Below are 21185 nucleotides of genomic sequence, written 5' to 3' on the forward strand. Positions count from 1 at the left end.
CAGAAATAGCCGTGCCTCTGTCCAAGCTGTTTCAATATAGCTGCAACACTGGCATTTACCTGACATCTACCCGACAAAATGGAAAATTTTGTAGGTTAACTCCTGCCCACAAAAAGACAGTCAAATCCAAACCAGCTGCTGCCTTGTCAACTCTCACTCACCAACAAAATGATGGAAGATGTTGTTTTCCTGAGTGTTTATCCATGAATAACCTGCTCACTGATATGGATTTTAGTTTTCTACTAGGGCAACCTGGCTCCAGAATTCATTACCATCTTGGTTCAATCATGGGACAAAAGAGCTGAATTCCAGAGATAAGCTGAGAGTGACTGTTTTTTATATCAAGCCAATATTTGCATTAATCATCCCAAGCAAAATTGAAGACAATAGGAATCACGGATAAACTGTCAGCTGACTTTAGTTGCAGGAAGCACACAGGAAGACAATTATTTCAAGAGGTCTCTGCCTTAGGATATTAGTGCAGTTTCCTGGGACCAACTGTGTTTAACTGCTTCAATAATGATTTTCCTGCCACCAAAAGTGGGGACGTTTACTAACTATTGCAGTGTTCAATTCTATTTGCAATACTTCGGATGGTGAAGAATTTTCAGTTGAAATGTAATATGTCCTAGACAATGTTCAGATTTGGATTCTTAAGTGGCAAATAACATTCTCAACTCGTAAGTGCTGGGCAGTGACCATTTCTGAGAAGAACCTAACCAATCCTCCTTAACATTCAACAGTATTACCATTATAAAATCCCATACAGTCAAACTATTAACAACTCAGGAGTGTGACAGAATGCTATCCACTTGCTCAAATGAGTCCCCAAAACCCCACAGGAACTTTAACACAATCAAGGACAAAACAGCCCCTGATGGATGCCACATCTACAAACTAAACATTCAGTTGCTCCACCACTGTCACTATCTGCAGTGTGTACCACCATCTATAAGATGCACTGCACCTATCACCAAGGGTTTTATGATATAATCTTATTAAATGTGACCTCCGCCATCTGGAAGGGCAAAAGTAATGGACCCCCTTCAATGTACTGCAGCATCCTGACTTAACAATCCATTGTTGTTCTTTTATGGTTGCTTCGTCAAAATCCTAAACTTCCTATCTAACAGCCACAAGTACCTTCGTCACAAGGGCGGCTGTGGTTCCAGAAAGCAGCTCACCTCCACCTTAAGAATAATTGGTGATGAACAATAAAGGCAGGGCTTGCCAGCAATGCTCCTGCTGCACAAAGGAATAATAGAAAAAAAATGGCAGAGGCAAGGAATTCATTATTCTGAAGTCTGGAAAGTAACTAGAATAACCTACCAAATATATAGAACATAAAATGAATAAACTCCAATGTCGCTATTGGAAAAAAAAACTCCTGCCTTTTTATCCATAGTAAGTGCAAATTCTTGCTTCCAGTGTAAGATTTTGAACAAATTATTTTAAAAAAAAGCTCACAATGATACTATTTAGTTTATCTTCTTTGCTTTAATACCTTCAAACTTTTCCTTCAAGGCTATAGCCAATGTCTCAAGAGCCCAGGTTCTGACTGTCAGCAAATTCCCTCCAGGACAGAGTTAATAGCCACATCTGTGCATTCTGAATATGTGCACCTTATAGAATTTCCCAATGTTTAATCTTGGATGCATGCTGTGCCTCCTCTTGTTCTGTGACAACTTGAGATTTTCTACTTTTTGTAAAAGACAAACAAACTACAGATGAATTCTCAAAGCTTTATTTCAAATGAGACTCGTGCTCAAAATATTAACAATAGTTGCTTTTCTATTCTGAATTGTTTACTGACACACATGATTAACAGCACCTGTAGTTTCTTTGTTTTCATTTAAAGAACAAAACTCAAAACAGCTGAAACTCATCACAGCAAAGGTATGGACTTCGACAGCATCCCAGCTGTAGCACTGAAGACATGTGATCCCGAACTTGCTGTACCCCAAGCCAGGCTGTTTCAGTACAGCTATAACACTCCCTTTAGCCAACAAAGTGGAAAATTGCTCAGTTGTGTCTTGAACACAGAAAACAGGTCAAATCCAGTTTGGCGAATTCCTGCTTTATCAGTATTAGAAGGAATCATCAATAGTATGGTCAAGTGATACCAGCTCAGTGATAGTCAATTTAGATTCTGCAAAAAAACACCTTGGCTCCAGACTTCATTACAGAGTTGGTCTAAACAAGGACATAAAAGCTGAATTCCAGAGAAGCACGTCAGTCTGACATCAAGCAACATTGAACAAGTGTGCACAAGGGAACCGAAAATGGGTTTCACTGGGGATGTGAAACAACCCCCTTCATGAGTGGGAATCATATCTGGAAAACGGCTGCAATTGTTGGAAGCTCTGGAATGTTGCAAGAGTTCCTCAGGGCAGCATTCTGAAGCCAACTATCTTCAACTACTTCAGAAATAACCTTCAATCATAATGCTAGAAATGCTAATGATTGCAGTATTCTGTTGCATTCACTGTTCCTCAGATAATGAAACAGTCCCTGCTTGTATGCAGCCAAGGCATGGACAATAGCAAGGCTTGGGATAATTAAGTGGCAAATGGCATACTGCTGCTGGGCAATTACACAAAAATGAAGGCCAAGCCAATGTATCTCATTGGCAGATTCAGTGGCATTTTCAGTGCCAAGATAGAATCAGCATCCTGAAGATCACCAACAAACACAAACTCAATGCTTCCACTGAGTTAAGAGGCTATAATATGAAGCTTGCCTTCCCAATCCCCAGTCTTGCCATCACCTACAAGGTACACCTAGGTTACAAAGGAAAACTCTACACTTGCCTAGATGTGTGTGGCTGCAGCCACACAGTCAGACATACAAGGTCAATCTTCCATCATCATTGGGTCAAAATCCTGCAATTCTTTATTGAACTGCAACATCAACAGCAGAAGAGAGGATGGAAAATAAATGCTGGCCACATCAGCAATGTTTTCATTCTCAGGATGTGAGCAAAGTCCCTGTTCAGCTTCTCCACTTACCTCAGTCTCATCTATTTGTGCCTAGTGAACACTATTGCCGTACTCAACCTTATTCTTCTCCTGGTCATTGAATTCTTATTTTTCTGGTTTTCAAGTATTAATCAGAAAAAATTTATCTTAAACAATGCTTAACAATTTTAAAAGTTTTTTTTTCAGAATATAATATGCATGGAGGATATGGACATGTGAAGTAGTTACATAAATTGGTGTACAAAGCACAATTAAAGTCGTGCAAAATTCCATTGTGAATATAAAATTTATAGAGAGGGAAGAGCAAATCAGAGTGAGGCTGAGGAGAAGTTCATGGAGGAATTTAAAGGCATTGCTGAGATCAGTGGGTATTACAGAGAATTCCAACGGACCATGAACATAACAGCTGGGAGGAATATAATGATCACAACAGGTGAGAAGATAAAAAAAGGACCCTACATCAAAAAAGACCAACACTTCAGTCAGCTTAGGAGTGATTCTTGAACAATAGAGGTGGTCTTAATCAGAGCTGAAGGCTGCTCCGTGATTAAAGAGCTCATCCAAAACAGTTGACAGATATACAAGATGTTGTTCTTCCCCAATCTTCTCATCTGTACTGTCCCCACCACTATTGATTTCCTTCTCAACACCCTATCCAGCCTTCTGCTCATCCCCACTGTAATCTCTCTCCACCTATTTACGTCCCAGATGCATAGATCAGTCAATGCTGCCACATTGATCATGTCCTCAGCATCCCTGTGCCTCCAATAACAATTTCAGCATACCATTGTCATCCTCACCAATCATGTCATCAGCAACCCAAGACTGTCTCCAAGATGCCAGTTATCTGCAATGGTGGAAAACTGTGGCAGAAAGGTTTTCCTGTATATGAGTACATGCAAGGCCATTTCTACTGCACATAGCACTTTGAGACTTATGTGCTATTGAATATCAGAGCCCCTGGCCTCGTGCAGTGCCACTTCCAATGCCCAGCATGGATGGGAGGAATGGTCATGGGATGCCTAGAGAAGGACAGAGGAGCCAAAGAAGGGATCATAAGTGTTATTGAGTTGGGAACAATAACAGGACTAAGATAGATGGAGGGAAAAAAATGATGTGGCCACATGAGTAAGGAGGCACCTTTAATGGGGAGAGTCAGTGGAGAATGAATGCAAGATTATGGTGGATAGAAACAAAAGGAGGGCAAGGAGGGTACTGGAAATGTGTGTTTAGCAGATAGTTTAAAATAAAAATGCTTAGTTGCTGGGTGGAGGGGTGGTGAACAATGGCAGCAAGAGAAAGTATTCCTCATAACAAAATTTGGTACACGTATAAACAAATCTGTGGAAACAACCATGGTAGGGAAAACGAATAAGATGCACCTTCCAGCAGAACATGTGGCCTTCCGGATATCTCTTTTCAACTTTTTATCAAAAATATCTTTCAATTGCTAACAGGAATAAAGCAACAGAGGCAATATGGAAAAGACGGGTTTATAAGTGAAATACCATAAACTCTGATGTTTTATGTGAAAGGTATTGGATGTTCAAGATGAAAATTAATGAAGAATGGTATATACTTTGATAGTAACACTGGTAATTCTTACACAGTGGATTTCCAGACAATGGAAGGGTATACAAGCTAGAATACGTCAGGGAAAAAAAAATCACCGATTTCCTGATAAAATGAAAATTGCTTGCAAATGAAGCTTTTTTTCCCTCTTTTTACCATCCAAGAAAGGTTAACATTTTAAGTACCAAACAAATAAATACTGTTATTATCTATGTTGTAATTATCCTATTTCTTAAAAGCAATGATAATTACTTCCATATAGGAGGGGAACAAAATATTTAAAACTTTTTTTTAAAACAACATGCGAGTCATATTTTTGGCTGGCCAGCACTGCAATCTCCCATTCATCCTATCAGGTTCCATTAAGTGTACTTCTAGTCCGTTGTTAATTGCTCAGAGGGCAGGACAAAATTGCTTCAATTCATAAATACAAAATATAACAAGTTTAAACAACCTACCTGCAACTAATATTTGGAAATTCCAGTCAAATAGCAGTAAATTGCACAAATTTTATCGTGAGAAAATTGAAGCAAGCCAGAGTCAACTGAAGGGCTTTGTATGTGGTCCATTTCTCCTGCAGCTGTCCCTAATCTGCTCTCTTCGACACAGTTCAAGCCTTTGTAGATTATCACAATTCATATTTCTTGAGTTTCTAACTAACCCATAACCTGGTCAATTGTTCTTTATCCATTTCCTTTAGAATAATTAGTTAAAAACAGTATGGTTTTTAAAACAAGCAAGTCTTGATCAGTTAATTGACATACACCTGATTGTGGTTAACTGATTGAACTGTAGAGTGAAGAAAGTGTGTATACTTTATTTCTTTTGTTTTTAAATAATGGGCTTTTGTTGGGAGTATTTTTCCCTGAAAACATTAATAATAGCACAAACTGTGGAACAAAAAAGATAAACTAATCTCTAAATAAAATGTATTTGACAGAAACACCATTAGTATTGTTCTTGGGGCTTCATTCTCTGGCCTGCAACAAATTATCTTGCTTGCATAAATGAATCAGTGAGCAGCATTCTGATTCTCCATCTCACTAAGCAAAATGCTGCAAAAAGCACACGATATCAGTATTTAGGTTTGTCCTCATTTTATCTTTGTAGCCTTTAATGAATTGACGAGCAGAAGTCCAAACCAACACTGCAACACATTTTCGTTTCAGAATCTTTTTTCATATCCATGGCTGATAATGTTCCACAGCTCCAGTTTTTAAAGGGTTAATTTAACCTGTTTAACTTGAGTCATTATCTGAGATTAACAATAGACAGTAATTCAGTAATTATCCACTGTGTGGCCATTCAGATGTTCCAACAAAATATTATGCACAACTAGAATTATAAAGCTAACAGTTTGGCAAATCAAAATAAATCATCAGAACCCATCTGGCCAATTGTGTAACATTGAAATGCTTTGAGCCAAACTGAAGACAAATGCTGTGGCTGGTATTTTAATATCGCTATAGTGAAAAGGCATCAATTTAATTCTTCAGAATAATTAATTAAAAAGGTGCAGTGCTCACTAGTCCAATGCATACATTCATCATTTTGCCTAAAGAAAAATAAGTAAATGGGATTTTCTCTCTCAATTTGGAAAAAAAATTTACAAAAAGTACAAAGCAGAACTGAAGAAATGCATTAAGTGAGTAGTTAGTTAGATAGACCAAAGATAACTGTGCCCAAAAACCAAGGTTTCACTTAAAAGTGGCCATTTAGATCAAATTCCAAATGTACCATTAACTTGAAGACGTTGACTGCAATTTTTTTTCCAGAATGTTTAGTTTCCTAGTCTATAAAATTTATGAGAAAGCTATAACAAGTAAAGCAAGAGCCTTTTCAAGGATTAATGCTTCTCATAGAATCACAGAAAATTTAGGACTATTGGCCCGTCATATTTCATCCAGATCCAGAAAGAGTCACCTAACCCTATCCCACTTTCCATCATGGGCTCAGTAGCCCTGCAGTTATGATTCTTCAAGTACACATCCATATCTGTTTAAATATGATGAGAGATTCTATCTTGTCTTCCCTTTCAAGTGGTGAGTTCCAGGCCCCTTCTACCCTCTGCATGAAAGAACATTTGAAAGAATCCTGACTGGTTGCATCATGGTTATGGGACAGCACTTCAAATGCACAGGAACATAAGAAACTACAGAGAGTAGTGGACTCAGCCCAATACATTACAGGCACATCCCTCCCCACCATCCAGACTATCTACATGAGGCACTGCCTCAAGAAGGCAACGTCTATCAAAGATCCCCACCATCCAGGCCATGCCGTCATCTCGCAGCTACCATCAGGCAGGGGGTACAGAAGCCTGAAGTCCCACACCACCAGGTTCAAGAACAGCTACTTCCCTTCAATCATTCAGTTCTTGGACCAACCTGCACAACCCTAATTACTACCTCAGTTTAGCAACACTATGACTATTTTGAACTACAATAGCTTTTTTTGTTCTAATTGTGTCTTTTTTTGTAAAATTTGTATATAATTTATGTTTAATTTACGTTTTTCTTGTGAATGTTGTGTATCTGATGCTATGTGCCTGTGATGCTGCTGCAAGTAAGTCTTTCATTGTACCTGTACATACATGTACTTGTGCATTTGACAATAAACTCGACTTTGACATCTCTCTAAGCCCAATGGTTTCTGAAATCAGTCCTTCCCATTTACTTTATTTAGAAGCCTGTTTTATTTTTACACTCAAGTCTCCCCTCAGCCTCTTCTTTCTCCAGAAAACGACCCTACCTTATCCAATCTTTCCTCTTAACTACAATTTTCTAGTCCTGGAAACAGCTTCATATATGTCCTCCACACCTGCATCAATGCAATTATGTATTTCCTGTAATGTTATGCTGAGGACTAACCGGTGTTAAAAAAGTCCAATTTTGTGACTGTGCCTAATAAAGAAATGCATCCTGTACACCTTCTCATCCACCTTATTGACCTATCCTACTGCCTTTTATGGTTTTGTTTTGAGTGTACGAGGAGAATCCTTAGAAGTACATTAGAAAAGACAAATTCAAAAATTTGGATATAATCATTTCAGAAACAGTAAACCACTGGCAATCCTGGAATCAGTCCGTGTACTTAATGGATTAACAATACAAGGAGATGATCTAGGAGATGCAACATTTCAAATTAACTCAAACAATAAAAGGTTAAAGTAGTGACAGTTAAAATTTGTACATTAAACATATTATATTGATTCTGGAGTGAGTCAAGTGAAATTTTTTAAATTAACAAAAAGGGCTGTTTGTAGGGTTAATTCAAGTTCAGAAAAGAGATACTTGCTTTCTTTGCAGAGAAAAAGAGCAGATGGTGTAATACTAAAAAGAAAAAAAAAATCAGATCCTGACCCCTGTGATTACCCGTAGCCTGTGTCTGGTTCAGTGAATGTGCAGAGGAAAATGGCAATTACCTGTGTCGGTGGAGTAGACACGGAAACTCTTATCCCAGAAGCCACAAACCAGGATGAAGCGGTTATCAGCAGTGATCACGAAGCACTGGGAATTGACTTGAATGCTTTGATCCAAGGGGTCAGTAATTTGCCTTCTGTGCATGCCAGTGTTATTAGCTAAAAGTAAAGAAAAGAAAACAGTATTAGTATTCTATCAGCAACACAGAAATATAGCTTATAACTTGTGCTTGGAAATGTTATATTACTGTAATTTAGACTTCTGAACAGCAGGCTCATAAAGCCAAGATCTGATCGCCTTAATGATGAAATCTTGGCATCATTTCAATATTTTTCACTACTCAATGCAATAAAGAACTCTGCTGTTATTATGAAAATTTCCTCTGCAATGGAGCCACTACATTACGGGGGCACCAATTTATCATAACCCAGCTCATTCACACTCATCAACAAGTCCAAGTGATGAAACGATCCAATATTATCCTGACAGTGCTTCATGCGCATTCTCAATCGCACATTATTACAGCATCCATATTAATTTTCACTGACACAGGTTCTATCCCTGTACAAATTAGGCAAACCAACGAGGGAGAGTTGATGAAATACCAGTGAATCCACAGCTCATTGCATTCCAATTTGCATGCAAATGGTTTATCAAGAAAATTCCATTCCCAACCACCATGAGTGAAAAACAACAGTAATCTTCACTTCAGTCCACCATACAGGATGTAATGAATTGCAGAAAGGAAAGCTGACAGACCTATCAGAGGATCGATTTCAACTGGCAGCTGGTATGGCTGATCTTGCATAGATCCATGAAGGCCTAAAATTGTAAATAAATAAGTAAATTAGATGTTGTAAGAACTGCTCTGTGAAAAAAAGTTATACATTTCTCCCTAAGCTTTGCAGGGACGTGTTTTTGGGATTGCATTCTTCACCAGATAAATTTGATCCCAGTTACAAAGATTTTACCATTGAATCAAAATGCATTGAGTCCTTTCTGTATAGTTTTTTTGAAGGGGTTAAGAATTATTTTGGATTTCCTCTGATCCAAGCATCAGATTTTTGTTTCATTCAGCAAACCTCATCTGGTTTCCAGCCCATTTTTTTTTCTGTCTATTGACTGCTATCACTGTGTAGAATATTTTAACAAATAATAAATTTACACTATGTCAAAATTTACAGATTTTTTGAAAATGACACAGAGCACACTTAGAAATGAGAAATTAAAAATCTACATTGTTCTAACACCATCATAATTTTACTGTGTTAGGGCAGTTAAATAATAGTAAACAAAAGATTCAGTTTAATCATTGCAGATGTTAGAGCATAGCTGTCTTTTAACATGTCAACACTCATAGAACGATAAATCTAGCTGTTGTCACTAACATCTCTACACTCACCGGTAACATTATGCCACTTGTTCACAGCAAAGAGCCTGCTAGCAGTTACTGTAATAATGGCTGGTACAGCCAGGCCCGGCTGAGTGTTGGCAGCAACATGGGTGACCGGGGAGTTAGATGGGAACTTAAGTACCATGATGACATCTTGCTGCATCTGGTCTGTGAACATCAGAGGAGTCTGCAGGAGGAGATACTGTTCAGTGGCAAAACCCCAAATCAAATACAAATCAAAACAGAAAAGGTATGGGGGAACAGGAGGAAGCAAAAAAAAGGGAAAAAAATGACAAACAGGAAGAAATAGGTTAGCAGCAGAAAATAGAGCAACGGTGCACCTACAGTGGATAACATCCCTTGAAAACCTTTTGATATGAAGTTCTGAGCATCATTAAACACATTGCTCTCATGAGAAAAAGAGCTTTAATTATTTTAAATATAGAAATCCTATTTAGACCAGAACTGAGTTGCTTTAATATAAAAAGCAGAAACTATAAATATAGGTTAAAAGAATGAGAGATTCACCTTATAGGAGAAAAAAAATAATTATTTGAGACAAAGAAGAAATTGAACAAACATAGATTAGTGTAAATGCATGAACTATAATTCTAAAGAAATTGAAATAAATAAAAGCATTTCCATTTGTCATGTTGAAACATTTCAAGATATTCTGCATAAAATTACAATGTCTTCAGTCGGCACATTACTGCATTTCATACAAAAACTACAATGAGAAAACAGCCACCAAAGACAAAAATAGGAAACAGAATTCAACCAGATGTCGTCATGAGACAAAGCAAGAAATATTGCACTGCAACCCATACTTTAATTGTTGAAGCAGCAATTCGATTTTTGGAGCATAAAGGAAGGTGCAAAAATAATAAGGTGGATAATAAGCTTCAGTGACACCCTTCTGTGAGAGTGGCTAAAAGCCAATCAATATTATGAGTTAATCCTCCCCAGACACTCATTCAATTAAAGGTGTCAGTAATGCCTCATCTGATGTAGCCTCAATTAAATCCAACTATCTGATCCACTGAAAGCACTTGGGGATAGGGCAACAGAAATCTCAGCAGACAAATATGTATTGTGCATTTGTCTGCTAATTACTACACCTGGCATAAATTACCACTGATGCACTTTGCACAGCATGACACAACCCTATTTTCTAAAATCTGTGCCTCATTTTGAAGGCTAATTTGCTTGGTGAAACTAAATTAATTTTTATTAGGTGACTTAAACAATAAAGGAAAACTATAACTTTGGGGGGTGGGAAGGGAGGAAAGCACTCTTATACGACATTTTTGTTAAAATCTTTCTTCACTACCAAAAAATATAAAAGGCTTTCTCCCTCCTTTCCAGGCCGAGGAAAGACATTTTTTCTAGTTCAATGTTGCTCCATTTTATGTTGCTAGACACGAAAGAACGTATTTTGACGTTTGAACCCTCCTCAGGCAGCTAGAGGGGTGATATTAAGATTTTGCAACACAGGTTTCTGCAAGAAGAACTTGTACCTAACTACTGCCTGCATAGAGCTAATGAGTTCACTGCCCAGTCTCTCATTCCCCACCTCTCCCCCCCCCCCCCCCACACACACAAAAGGAATATGAGAAATAGGAAGGGAATTTTACACTTTTTTATACTATGATACTCCCAAATAAATTTTCTGGTTGGCTTTGAATCATACACAAAGAGAATATAGCTAGATATGCTTAGCCCTGACACTGTGCTAAAACCAATGCTATCCCACACAAAACTAAATTTTAAACCTACATCTAAATTTTGCTACCATTTTCCCCATTTCTCTGCTGTATCTACTATTTTCCCCATTTCTCTGTTGTATCTCACTGCATATAGTTACACAGATGATTGTGGTCATGGGCATCTCATTGACATGCCTATCCTACTGTGCAAGTCTGATGGACGATAGAAGGTAGCCATTGGCCATTAATTTCAAGCTTTGGTTATTCTCTCCTGGCCTCTACTGAACTATCAGTCTTGTAAGGAATTATTGGACAGTGTTCACTGGCCATTTTCTACCACCCACACCCAAGGCGATAGAGGCTAACCTTACTGATTCTACTATGCCTCAGTGACAAACACAGGAGATCAGACCTACTATCTTCTGTGTTCTGAATGACTTTTACAAAACCACACAGTATATTTACTCATTTTCACAAGTTATTAAGAACCCTTGGCTCAGTTTTTAAATGATTTTCAAAGCTTTTTAGGTTAGTTCCAAGAATATTGGATGATTTCCAACATCCAAGTTCCTTAACTACATTATTTTATTTCAAGACAATGCAACAGAAAAGGTGTATGTTGACTCTCAACTATAATCACATAAATGATACAGAAACACAGGGCCGGAGAGTTCCTTTTGAATGGATTGAAATAACTACAAAGGCAGTCAAGGACAAAAGAACATTAATGAATTAAGCATGGAAACAGTTGGATGTTTGTTCAGAGTGCGGAATGTCAAACACCATATTTGGAACCAGATCTGAAGTGCAACTGGAAATGATAGCATGCAACATACTTACCACTTGCATGGCAGAGCTTCTGGGAGGATGTGGTTCTATTAAAAGTTGAGAAGGAGTTTGACCAAAGCTTCGGATCTGGGCTTCAACAGCCTGTAGGAAACATACAAGCACATGACAGAAGCACTGATCACAGGCATTAGAAACTAAATGGTCACCTGAAAATGTCATGCAACACGTCTGGATTGCATCATAGTGAAAATCAAGCCCGTATGTTCACTATGGTTGGGAGCTTGGCACTAACACCTAGGATTATCTCATCACTTAACTGTACATGTTATTTCCACGAAACACTCTTAAAACATTCTCATTCCCTCCATTTGATAAAAAACAGAAACTGGCTGCTACAGCCATAATTCTGACCTTGCCTTTGTTTTGTCTCTCAGAGTGTGGTGCCTTCTGGTTTTGCACTTCTCAGTAAATAAAAGCAGAACTAAACTTAAACATATATTAGCATTTTCTGTGCCAGATGCCTGATTACAAAATAACTGAGTGTGGCAACAGTAAAATATGGAACAGTCTATCAATAACGGCATTCCTAGTCAACTATTTGCACAAATTAAAGGAATTTATTTTTGTATTCTGTTCAACTTCTGCATTGATTCATAATTCCTTGGTACAGTACTGGCTATTGTAAATCTGACATTTATTTCCAGAATTTTTTTAACCCCTTCAATACTTGAAGCCTTCTGGCATTTTTCATACTGCATACAATTTCTGAAGGACTGGCTGGAGTATACATAGAACAATGAGTACAACTGCAGTACCAAAATGTTAAAGGCTAAGGATTCATTTTAAAATGTCTGACCATTTTACCCACACCCATAGAGAACAAAATAAGCATAATTAAATGGGGTCTGGTAGGAAAAACAAATGCAGGATGAAAATCTACCCTTCAGATGCTCATTTTTAGTTAAAAATGTTATTCAACATTTTTGAAAAGGATATAATTTACCTCCTCCAATGACAATTTGAATCCAACCAAAAAAAACTTATCCAGACAAAGTTAATGGTACCATTGATCAAAAAGTTTGTGTTACCACTGAATGAATGCCAAAGAGAGTGAGATTACATGGATCTCTGATGTTAGATTTTAAAGCACAATCGAGTTTATTTTCACAGTACAGTAAGTTCTTGAGAGTTTAAGTTGAATGTTTGCTGGACAGAAGATCATAATGTGCATTAAAGATCTGAAACAAATTACTACAGATAAACTGATGATCTAAAGAATAGAGCAGAATAAATAAAAGACAGGATGTAACACTGGGATCTCTGGAGATAATAAATGTATTTTTTTATTATTAAATGCACATTATTTTCTTTGACACCAGATTTTAACAAAAATGTATCTGATTTTCAGACCAAGTAGTGTGCAATGGGTATTGACTCAAAAAAAAATTATCTTGGTTTAAGACTGAGCAACATGTAATGGTTATTAAATCAATTTCTTGAATGACCTGAGAATAAGTACCATGTGTCTTAGGAACAGATTACTTAATAGTGAAGTGAGAGGGATGACCTTTCAAAAATAGGCTCATCAGGAAATGCCACTAGTAACAGATGCTATTAAAAATAAACTCAAAAAGGGAAAGATCTGTGGTAGCCCTCACAAGATCATATGAAATTACAGATTTGTCACAATGGCAGTCAAAGAACTAGATAATTTAGTTACGCACAGAACTTGAAAAACAAATGGTTCCTAATGCGAAGTCCTCCAATTCAGGAATAGTTTTAAATACTAGAGCATGTTATTTCCATATATATACCATTAGCATTTAGATTAATAATATGGCTAGTAGTAGATCCATGAATGTGCCTATATTGAAATTACGGTAGAATCTTACACAAGGATGCATATTCTGGCACAATGACAAAAAAAGTAAAAAACAAGCAACCTCTTAATGCACTGATGGCAGTTAGTTTACATTCAACAATCAAAACAAAATTTACTTTCCTTGTGTTACTTTAAACTCAAGCAACTAATGAAAATTTACAAATTGATCAAATGTCATTCTATAATGTTTAAGTTTAAGTTGTTCAATTTAGGAATATAGTTCACTAAAATTATACCATTATTCTCCACAGTGGCTTTTATTAACAGTCATTCTTATAATTCAAATACAAGTTATATTGCTATTGGATCTGAAATATGGGTGGTGAACCTTATTAAACATCAAAACTGTCAATTGTGTAGCAAAGAGGTGATCTTGCCAAATTGCTAAAGAAATACACAGACTGGAAAGTTCAAGCAACAAAAAGATACCTTTTGCTCCACCTCTGTCTTGCCAGGGTTTAATAGTACAGGCTGCTTTACTGAAAGAGGACATGGTATTAGAAGCACTGTGGAAAATTCTTTCCTCTTTGTGCTGCCAATCTGACAGACAGCTATAATAGAACCCACCTAACTTCAGAAACATGGTATAACCCAGACCTCATGTCTGGAGGTCATCTCCTTCACCATGCTGTCTGGACTATGAACAGTAGTAAACAAATTAAAGACCTTTTTAATGGCCAATAGTTCTGTTCACTCCAGGGGTTTAGGGAGAGGGACTGTATTCCACTGTTCAACTTCAAATGATTCACAAATTAAAATGCTTTTACAAAAAATGTTCAGACAAACAAATGTTCTGCAGGCTAGAAAATAACATTAGTGCAGCCATTCCTGAAATAAAATTGAGAAAAGCACTATTTCCTTATAAATGCTATGCTCAGAAGACAAATGGAGCCATTTTAAATTTCCCAAATGAAAGACTATGCCCCAAACATTGACTCGATTGTGAACGACTCCGAGATCTCTCCCTCATAGTTCTTCTCTGCTCAATAGATCTTTGGGCATTCACCCCTCATCCTGATATCCCTGAGACCTTTTCCCCTGTCATAAATCACTAATCTTTTCCATCTGCTCTTTTGCCATCCTACCTTCTCCCACTTTTTCCTCAGATATATGAGTTCTTTTCTTTCACTGTGCAGATCACTTACATCTGTGATCAATGTCTTCCAGTTAGCTCAATCTCTACATCCCTCAAAACCATAGTATTAACCAATTCTTCAAAAAGAAATTACATAACACCTCCCAAATTCAACTGTTAGTCTCTTTCTTAAATGTTGGAAATACATTGGTTTGCATTTAAGATGCATCCATAAATGCACAGATAAATACCAAAATCAGGAAATTGCTGTAGCTAGTTGCCCAGAACTTTTGCTTTAACAGTTTCCCATCAAAATTAGTTGAATCACTGAAACAGCATGACCAAACCCAAACAAATCAAAGGAAATCCTCTTCAATTTGTGCACCTGTGATGCAGATTAAAAAAAAACTAACATCAAATGGAACAGCACCCATCCCAGTGTACATAAACTTAGTTTATTTTGGAATAACCCTGAATCTCACACCCTTACAAGGGCCACAATGAGAAGACAAAAAGTAAAATCAATGTCCACAAAATCATCATTTGCAAGATTACAAACTCAAAACGGGAAGAAAGCCCCATTAATTACAGCTTCCATGCTCACCGTGTGTAATCCAGCAGCAAACATGTAGCCTGGTATAGGAATGCTCTGTCCATGCACAAAAAAAAATTGAAATTATCATCACTGGCAGCCTTAAGCCAACAAATGTCAGCAGTTGTATATTCTCACTGGAATAGTACCACCAGGTGTCTGAAGAGTTGCGACCAGCCAAGACAATCTGAGGATGCCAGATACCTTCTACATTGTTAGGCCAGAAAGGCCTGAAGTCACTCAGGGGCTTCCTTATGCCAGGTAGCCAGCTCTAATCACTGTACTTACACATAATAAATCATTAGATCAATGATAGACACAAACTGCAAGCTTACTATGTGGGGGTCAGCATGATCACTAGGGTGGCAGAGCAGCTTCCTGTGGAGGAAAGGAGAGCCCTAAACAATTTCTGTATTACAGTGGACCAGTCAAGAGCCAAGGAGGTAAAATGGAGTTGTGCTACAATACACGAGATCTGCAATTGTGGCAAGAGGCAAACCTAGTCTGTTCACTGCCCAAGGAGAGCCCCATATACAACTTAGGATCCTTCTGAGGCCAACTCAAGCTCTACATTGAACTCATCAATGAAACAATGACTTTTGTGGATCAAGATGTGAAGAACAACATACCAGGAAAAGGTGAGAGCTTATCCATTCAAGAGCAGGCAAAGTTTAATTATTTGATAATTCTTAATTACAGCCAATTTAAAACCTCTGAAAATTTATTTCTATAGGCTTCATGTCTCACTCCCTCAGATTTCAATTAATATAGGAGATCTAACAAAAAATAATGAAATGTTTTAAGTTTGTTTTTTTTGCTCTTCTTTCTTTCCCAATCTAATCTTGCTTTCACCATCTTATTTTCTGTTATGATCTGGTATTAAATATGCCAAAGTTCCATTTCCTGGTTAAAGAGACACTCAATTGTTTTTCTTGTTTGCACAGGTCCCAGATCCCATAAAGAAGGTGATAACCTGCTTTTGATTTCTAATATCCCTAACTTCCAAAACAAAGAAAGTGTGTAGGCAAGTGTAAGCATGATCATTAGTATCATATCTCAACTATGCATTACCTCCATTCTCCAACTTTCTCCATCTCTATCATATTAGCTCTGATGATGAGATATTCCATGCAGTGCTCATGAGATGTCTTCCTTCTTCCTGAACCATTGTTTTCCCTCCATTATTAGTTAAAAGAGTCCTTGGTTGCATTTCATTTATTTCCCACACTTTTGCTCTCACTCCCTACCTGCCTGGACAAAGCTGTACTCGAGTTACCCAGATTCTCACCTATCACCTACCAGCTTCCACATTCAATCGATCGCCCTTCACATTTTCCACCACCTTCAACAATATTCCACTACCAGACATATCTCCCCAACCCCTCTCCTTTCAGCATTTTGAAGGGACTGTTTCCTTTGTAATTCCTTGGTCTGCTCTTCCATTCTCATGAACCACTCCCTTTATGGCACTATCCCATGCAATTACAACTCATGCAACACCTTTCCTTTCACCTCTTTCTTTCCTACCACCCAGTGCCCTGAACAGTTCTTCCAGGTGAAGCAGCAATTGACTTGCATTTCCAATCTAGTGTAATGCATTTGATGTTCACAATGTGATCACCTGCATTGTTACAACAAAATGCAATATGCGCTTAAGGAACAACACCTCCAACTGGGCCTTCAGGACTCAATATCAAATGCTACAATTTCAGGTAATTCTCTTTCTCTGTCTCTATCAGAACAGGCCAGATCATCCATTTATGGTATTGGCTCAGTTTTTGTCTCTCCATTGGCATAGCCTAACCTGCAGGGCATGTCCTGCAGCCTTGAATTTTGTAAGTCTCACATTCCCTTATGTTCTCACTCTCTAATTGCCCTCATCCCATTGCTTTTCTGAAAAAAGGACCACATCTTCCATCCCTAACTCTCTCTGCTAACGCATCGACAAAATGACCTCATTTACAGCTTATCCACAGGGCAATCCTGGCCTCATCCCATCAAAGATACTCACTTTGTCCTGTCCATCCCACTTCATCTCCCCTAAGCATGATACTAGCTTGTTTCCTCTCCTTCCCAGTTATGACAAAGGGTCTTTGATCTGAACCTCAGTTTCTTTTTCTATACATGCTAAATGACCAGTTGATTGTTTCCAGGAATTTGTTTTATTTCAGATTTCCAGCATCTGTAGTTTTTTGATCATCATTCATTGGCTGCTGGATGCAAAATCTAGTTGAGTGATGAGTTGCTCTCTCCAGTTTTCCTTCCTCCACATTTTATTTCTTTCTCTCATCAAAAACTACCATGTAACTTTCCTCTCTGATGCTCTTTTGCTCCATTCTGAAATCCTTCCCTCTACCCATTTCCCTTCACTACTGGCCTAGTCATCATAAACCAAATTAGTAATTGGTTTGAGTATACAATTAAAATCAAACTGAACCCAAGCACTTACAATTTTTCCACACATGAACCAACCCAGAAGGACATGCAGAACAGTGTGCTCAGATACTGGTACCGAGTCAGACGATACCCAAGCCTGAAAAAGCCTTGGTGAAATCACCCGTCCACTCTCTTCATGGTCAGCTGTCACCATCCGATCATTGTGAACTTGAAGCTGACACCTGGGAGAATGTGTTCTAATCTCAGCAACGTTCCTGGTCAAATCCCTGGCTGGATATTACCACCTGACCATGATACTGAGGCAAACTTCAAACAGACACCAAAGAAATCACAGACATCCTTGAGTATAGTCCATCTGCATTCCCTGGTCAAATATCACATCCTGCCATGAGCACCAAGCCAAACTTGACAACACCATCCAGAAAATTCCAAGTTCTGGATAAAGCCCCACGTTAAAACATGTTAAATCAGTTGTGACTTGCAGAATTGACAAGGGGGAAAATCAATGAATGGACTACATCTGGCCTTCCAGATGGCCTTAAATAATGTTCACACAAAGGGGTTATTAAACAGAACTGGAACACATGGCTTTAGGGGTAACATGTTGGCATGAATTGAGGATTAGGTTAATGAACAGAAAACATAGAGCAGATCACTTTTTGCTGGAGCAGCAGTAACTAGCGGGGTAATGCAGGGCACCATGGTGGGGCCCTGGCTGTACACAATCTATAATCAATGATTTGAATGAGAGGGTCAAGTGTAATATATCCAAGTCTGCTAATGATACAAAGCTGGAAGAGAAAGCAAATCGTAAGGAGTATATGGACTAAGAAAACAGACAAAAACAGAGCAGATGGAATATAATGTAGAAAAAGTTTTACACTTTGGTAGAAAAAGTAGAATGGGACAGTATTTTTAAATGTTGACAGATTGAAATGCGTTGCTGTTCAGGACCCAAGTGTCCTTGTACATTGCAAGGGTAACACACAGTTCAGCAAGCAATTATGAAAACAAATAGTATGTTGGCCTTAATTGCAAAAGGATTTGATAACAATAAAGATTCAACAGATTTATTCCTGGGAAGGTGGAGGGGGGTGTTGTCCAGTGAGAAAAGTTTAAGCAGATTGGGCCTGAATGCTCCTGAGTTCCAAAGAATGAGAGGTTATCTTATTGAAACATACAACATTTTATGAGGCTTGACAGAGTATATGCTGAGACAATGATTACTCTGTCAGGGCTGGCCAGAACCAAAGATTACAGTTTTAAAAATAAGGAGTTGTGGATTATAGAAAGAAGATGAAAAGCAATTTCTTTACCCAGAGGGTAGTGAATCTTTGGAATTCTCTATCTAAGAAGGCTGTGGAGGCTCAGTCAATCAGTGCATTCAAGACAGAAATTGATGATGTTTTGGATATTCTGGGAATAAAGGGATATGGAGTTAGTGCAGAAAATTGGCACAATGATAAAGGATAAGCTGCGATCTTAACGAGTGGCAGAGCAGGCACGAGGGGCTGAATGACCTACTCCTACTCTGTTTCTTATGCTCTTACATCACCAGCTGACTGTGCACCAAAGCAAACTTGAAACTGATAGCCAAGAAATATTGTCCTACATCCAGGCAACATTACTCATTCAATCCCTTATTGGGCATCACACCCATTGAGATCAAGCTAAAACAACCTCTCATGAATAAGTTCTCTGAGTCCAGGCAACCTTCCCCATCCACTCTCTTGCCGAGTTTCATACTACCACTAACAGAGTGTCAAATTTGAAACTGACAGCTAAAAACCAGTCTTCCATGCCTGGTCAAGTCTTTCTTTCTGTGGTAAACTGTCTATCATAAGCACGCACCACTCAGCGACACAAGCCAAACTGACCTGGCTAAAGTACTATGTTAGGCTAGTAATCATAACCTTGTCTGAGTGTGTTGGTAGAAAATGAACCTGACACAACCCAACCCTAACTCAATATGTGCCACTGGATTCAGGTCAGGTAGTCTGGCACAATGCCACCTTATAAAATGATCTGAAATATCCATCTAAACACACAATCAAATTGATAAAGAAAACTCATCAAAAACAGTAAGACTGAAATAATGAAGAGTACTATCAAAAGACAAATCTAATCTTAAACAGCAAAAACAAATTACATTTTTCCATGCCTTTAAATAAATGAGACAATTTCTGAGATTTCAAAATAATACACTGCACTTTCTTCATGCCAATTAACTCATTATGGAAAGTTTGATTTTTGTTACTGTGATGTCATTCCAGAAACAAAGTCACTGAATTGTTATAGTTAGGGAAAGTGTGTACATAAAAGATAAGCAAAAGGATTTTTTTTTGAAAAAGGTCCTGGGGATACACATGAGGGACCTGATATGATCTTTCTTGGAAAGATGCATGGCACTTGAACAATACTAGAGTTTAATGATGCGTGTTTGGATTAGTTGCACATGAAACGAACAGTACATTGGAAAAAAAACTGGTTTAAAATATATTATTGGCTTCTGGTTGATGTCATGTTTATCCAAGCACCAATGCATCAAATCAACTTCCATTTGTAATGTTGTGAAGAATCTGTTTCAAATGCAACATGTTGACGCATAATCATTCTAAAGTAAATAATGATCTAATTGGCAGGGATTTTGTTTAAATACTGAAGAGGCAATTAACTCGCACAATAGGATAGATAGTGTGATATTTCTCACTTGTGTACAAAGTATTTTATCAGGTACTGCTGCTATTTTGGATTAGATTTAACTTTTGGACAAGAGACTGAATAGATTGGTAGATTAATGTTTGCCAATTGGCTACCTTAACACACAATTTTTAAAGCTCCTGATTCATGCAGAAAGCATTTTTTGGCAACAGGATTATGCATTCATCAAAACGTAATTGTACATAACTGCCAATTTTGGTCAATAAAGCTCTTTTTTTTAGCATTTACTCTGAAACCAGGTCAAAACATTGCCTGAGATTACAAAGTTTATAAATTAAAATTAGAAATCGGCTACAACAGTTACCAGGAACAACACCCAAGTCCAGCTATTTCCCTGTAATCTACATTTTATTTCTTCACTAGAACCATGCAGTTTCAAACACTACATTTTACATCCCTTGAGAAGTTTTATTATGATATAGATACTGTATAACTGCATGTTGCATGCTCAAACTGATTGTAAAGAGTAATAATATATAGTGAACTTTACAAATTAAGTTTCAAAATTATCCTCCTAATTGGGACCTGACTAATATGCCTACTTGGATGAACTAGCTTGCTTTTTAAAAATCATCAGGCTGTACGAAACTAAATTCACCATTTTCTCAAAGTAGACATGAAAAAACTTTGCCTGCAAATAAACTCCTGTTGGGTGCAT

At 37.7% G+C, this 21185-nt stretch overlaps 1 protein-coding gene across 1 annotated transcript in view; it reads right to left on the reverse strand.

The window, feature by feature from the left end:
* The window catches only part of lrba (LPS responsive beige-like anchor protein), a 626133-nt gene that overhangs the window by 48627 nt on the left and 556321 nt on the right, over window positions 1–21185 (reverse strand). Inside the window, exons 48-51 of the mRNA XM_052010590.1 lie at window positions 11912–12001; window positions 9375–9552; window positions 8732–8794; window positions 7975–8130 (exon numbers count right to left, since the gene is read on the reverse strand). Of these exons, the coding sequence (XP_051866550.1) occupies window positions 7975–8130; window positions 8732–8794; window positions 9375–9552; window positions 11912–12001 (487 nt within the window). The remainder of the gene's footprint in view (window positions 1–7974; window positions 8131–8731; window positions 8795–9374; window positions 9553–11911; window positions 12002–21185) is intronic.

The sequence above is a fragment of the Pristis pectinata genome, chromosome 2 (assembly GCF_009764475.1).
Source record: "Pristis pectinata isolate sPriPec2 chromosome 2, sPriPec2.1.pri, whole genome shotgun sequence".
In the NCBI taxonomy this organism is placed as follows: domain Eukaryota; kingdom Metazoa; phylum Chordata; class Chondrichthyes; order Rhinopristiformes; family Pristidae; genus Pristis; species Pristis pectinata.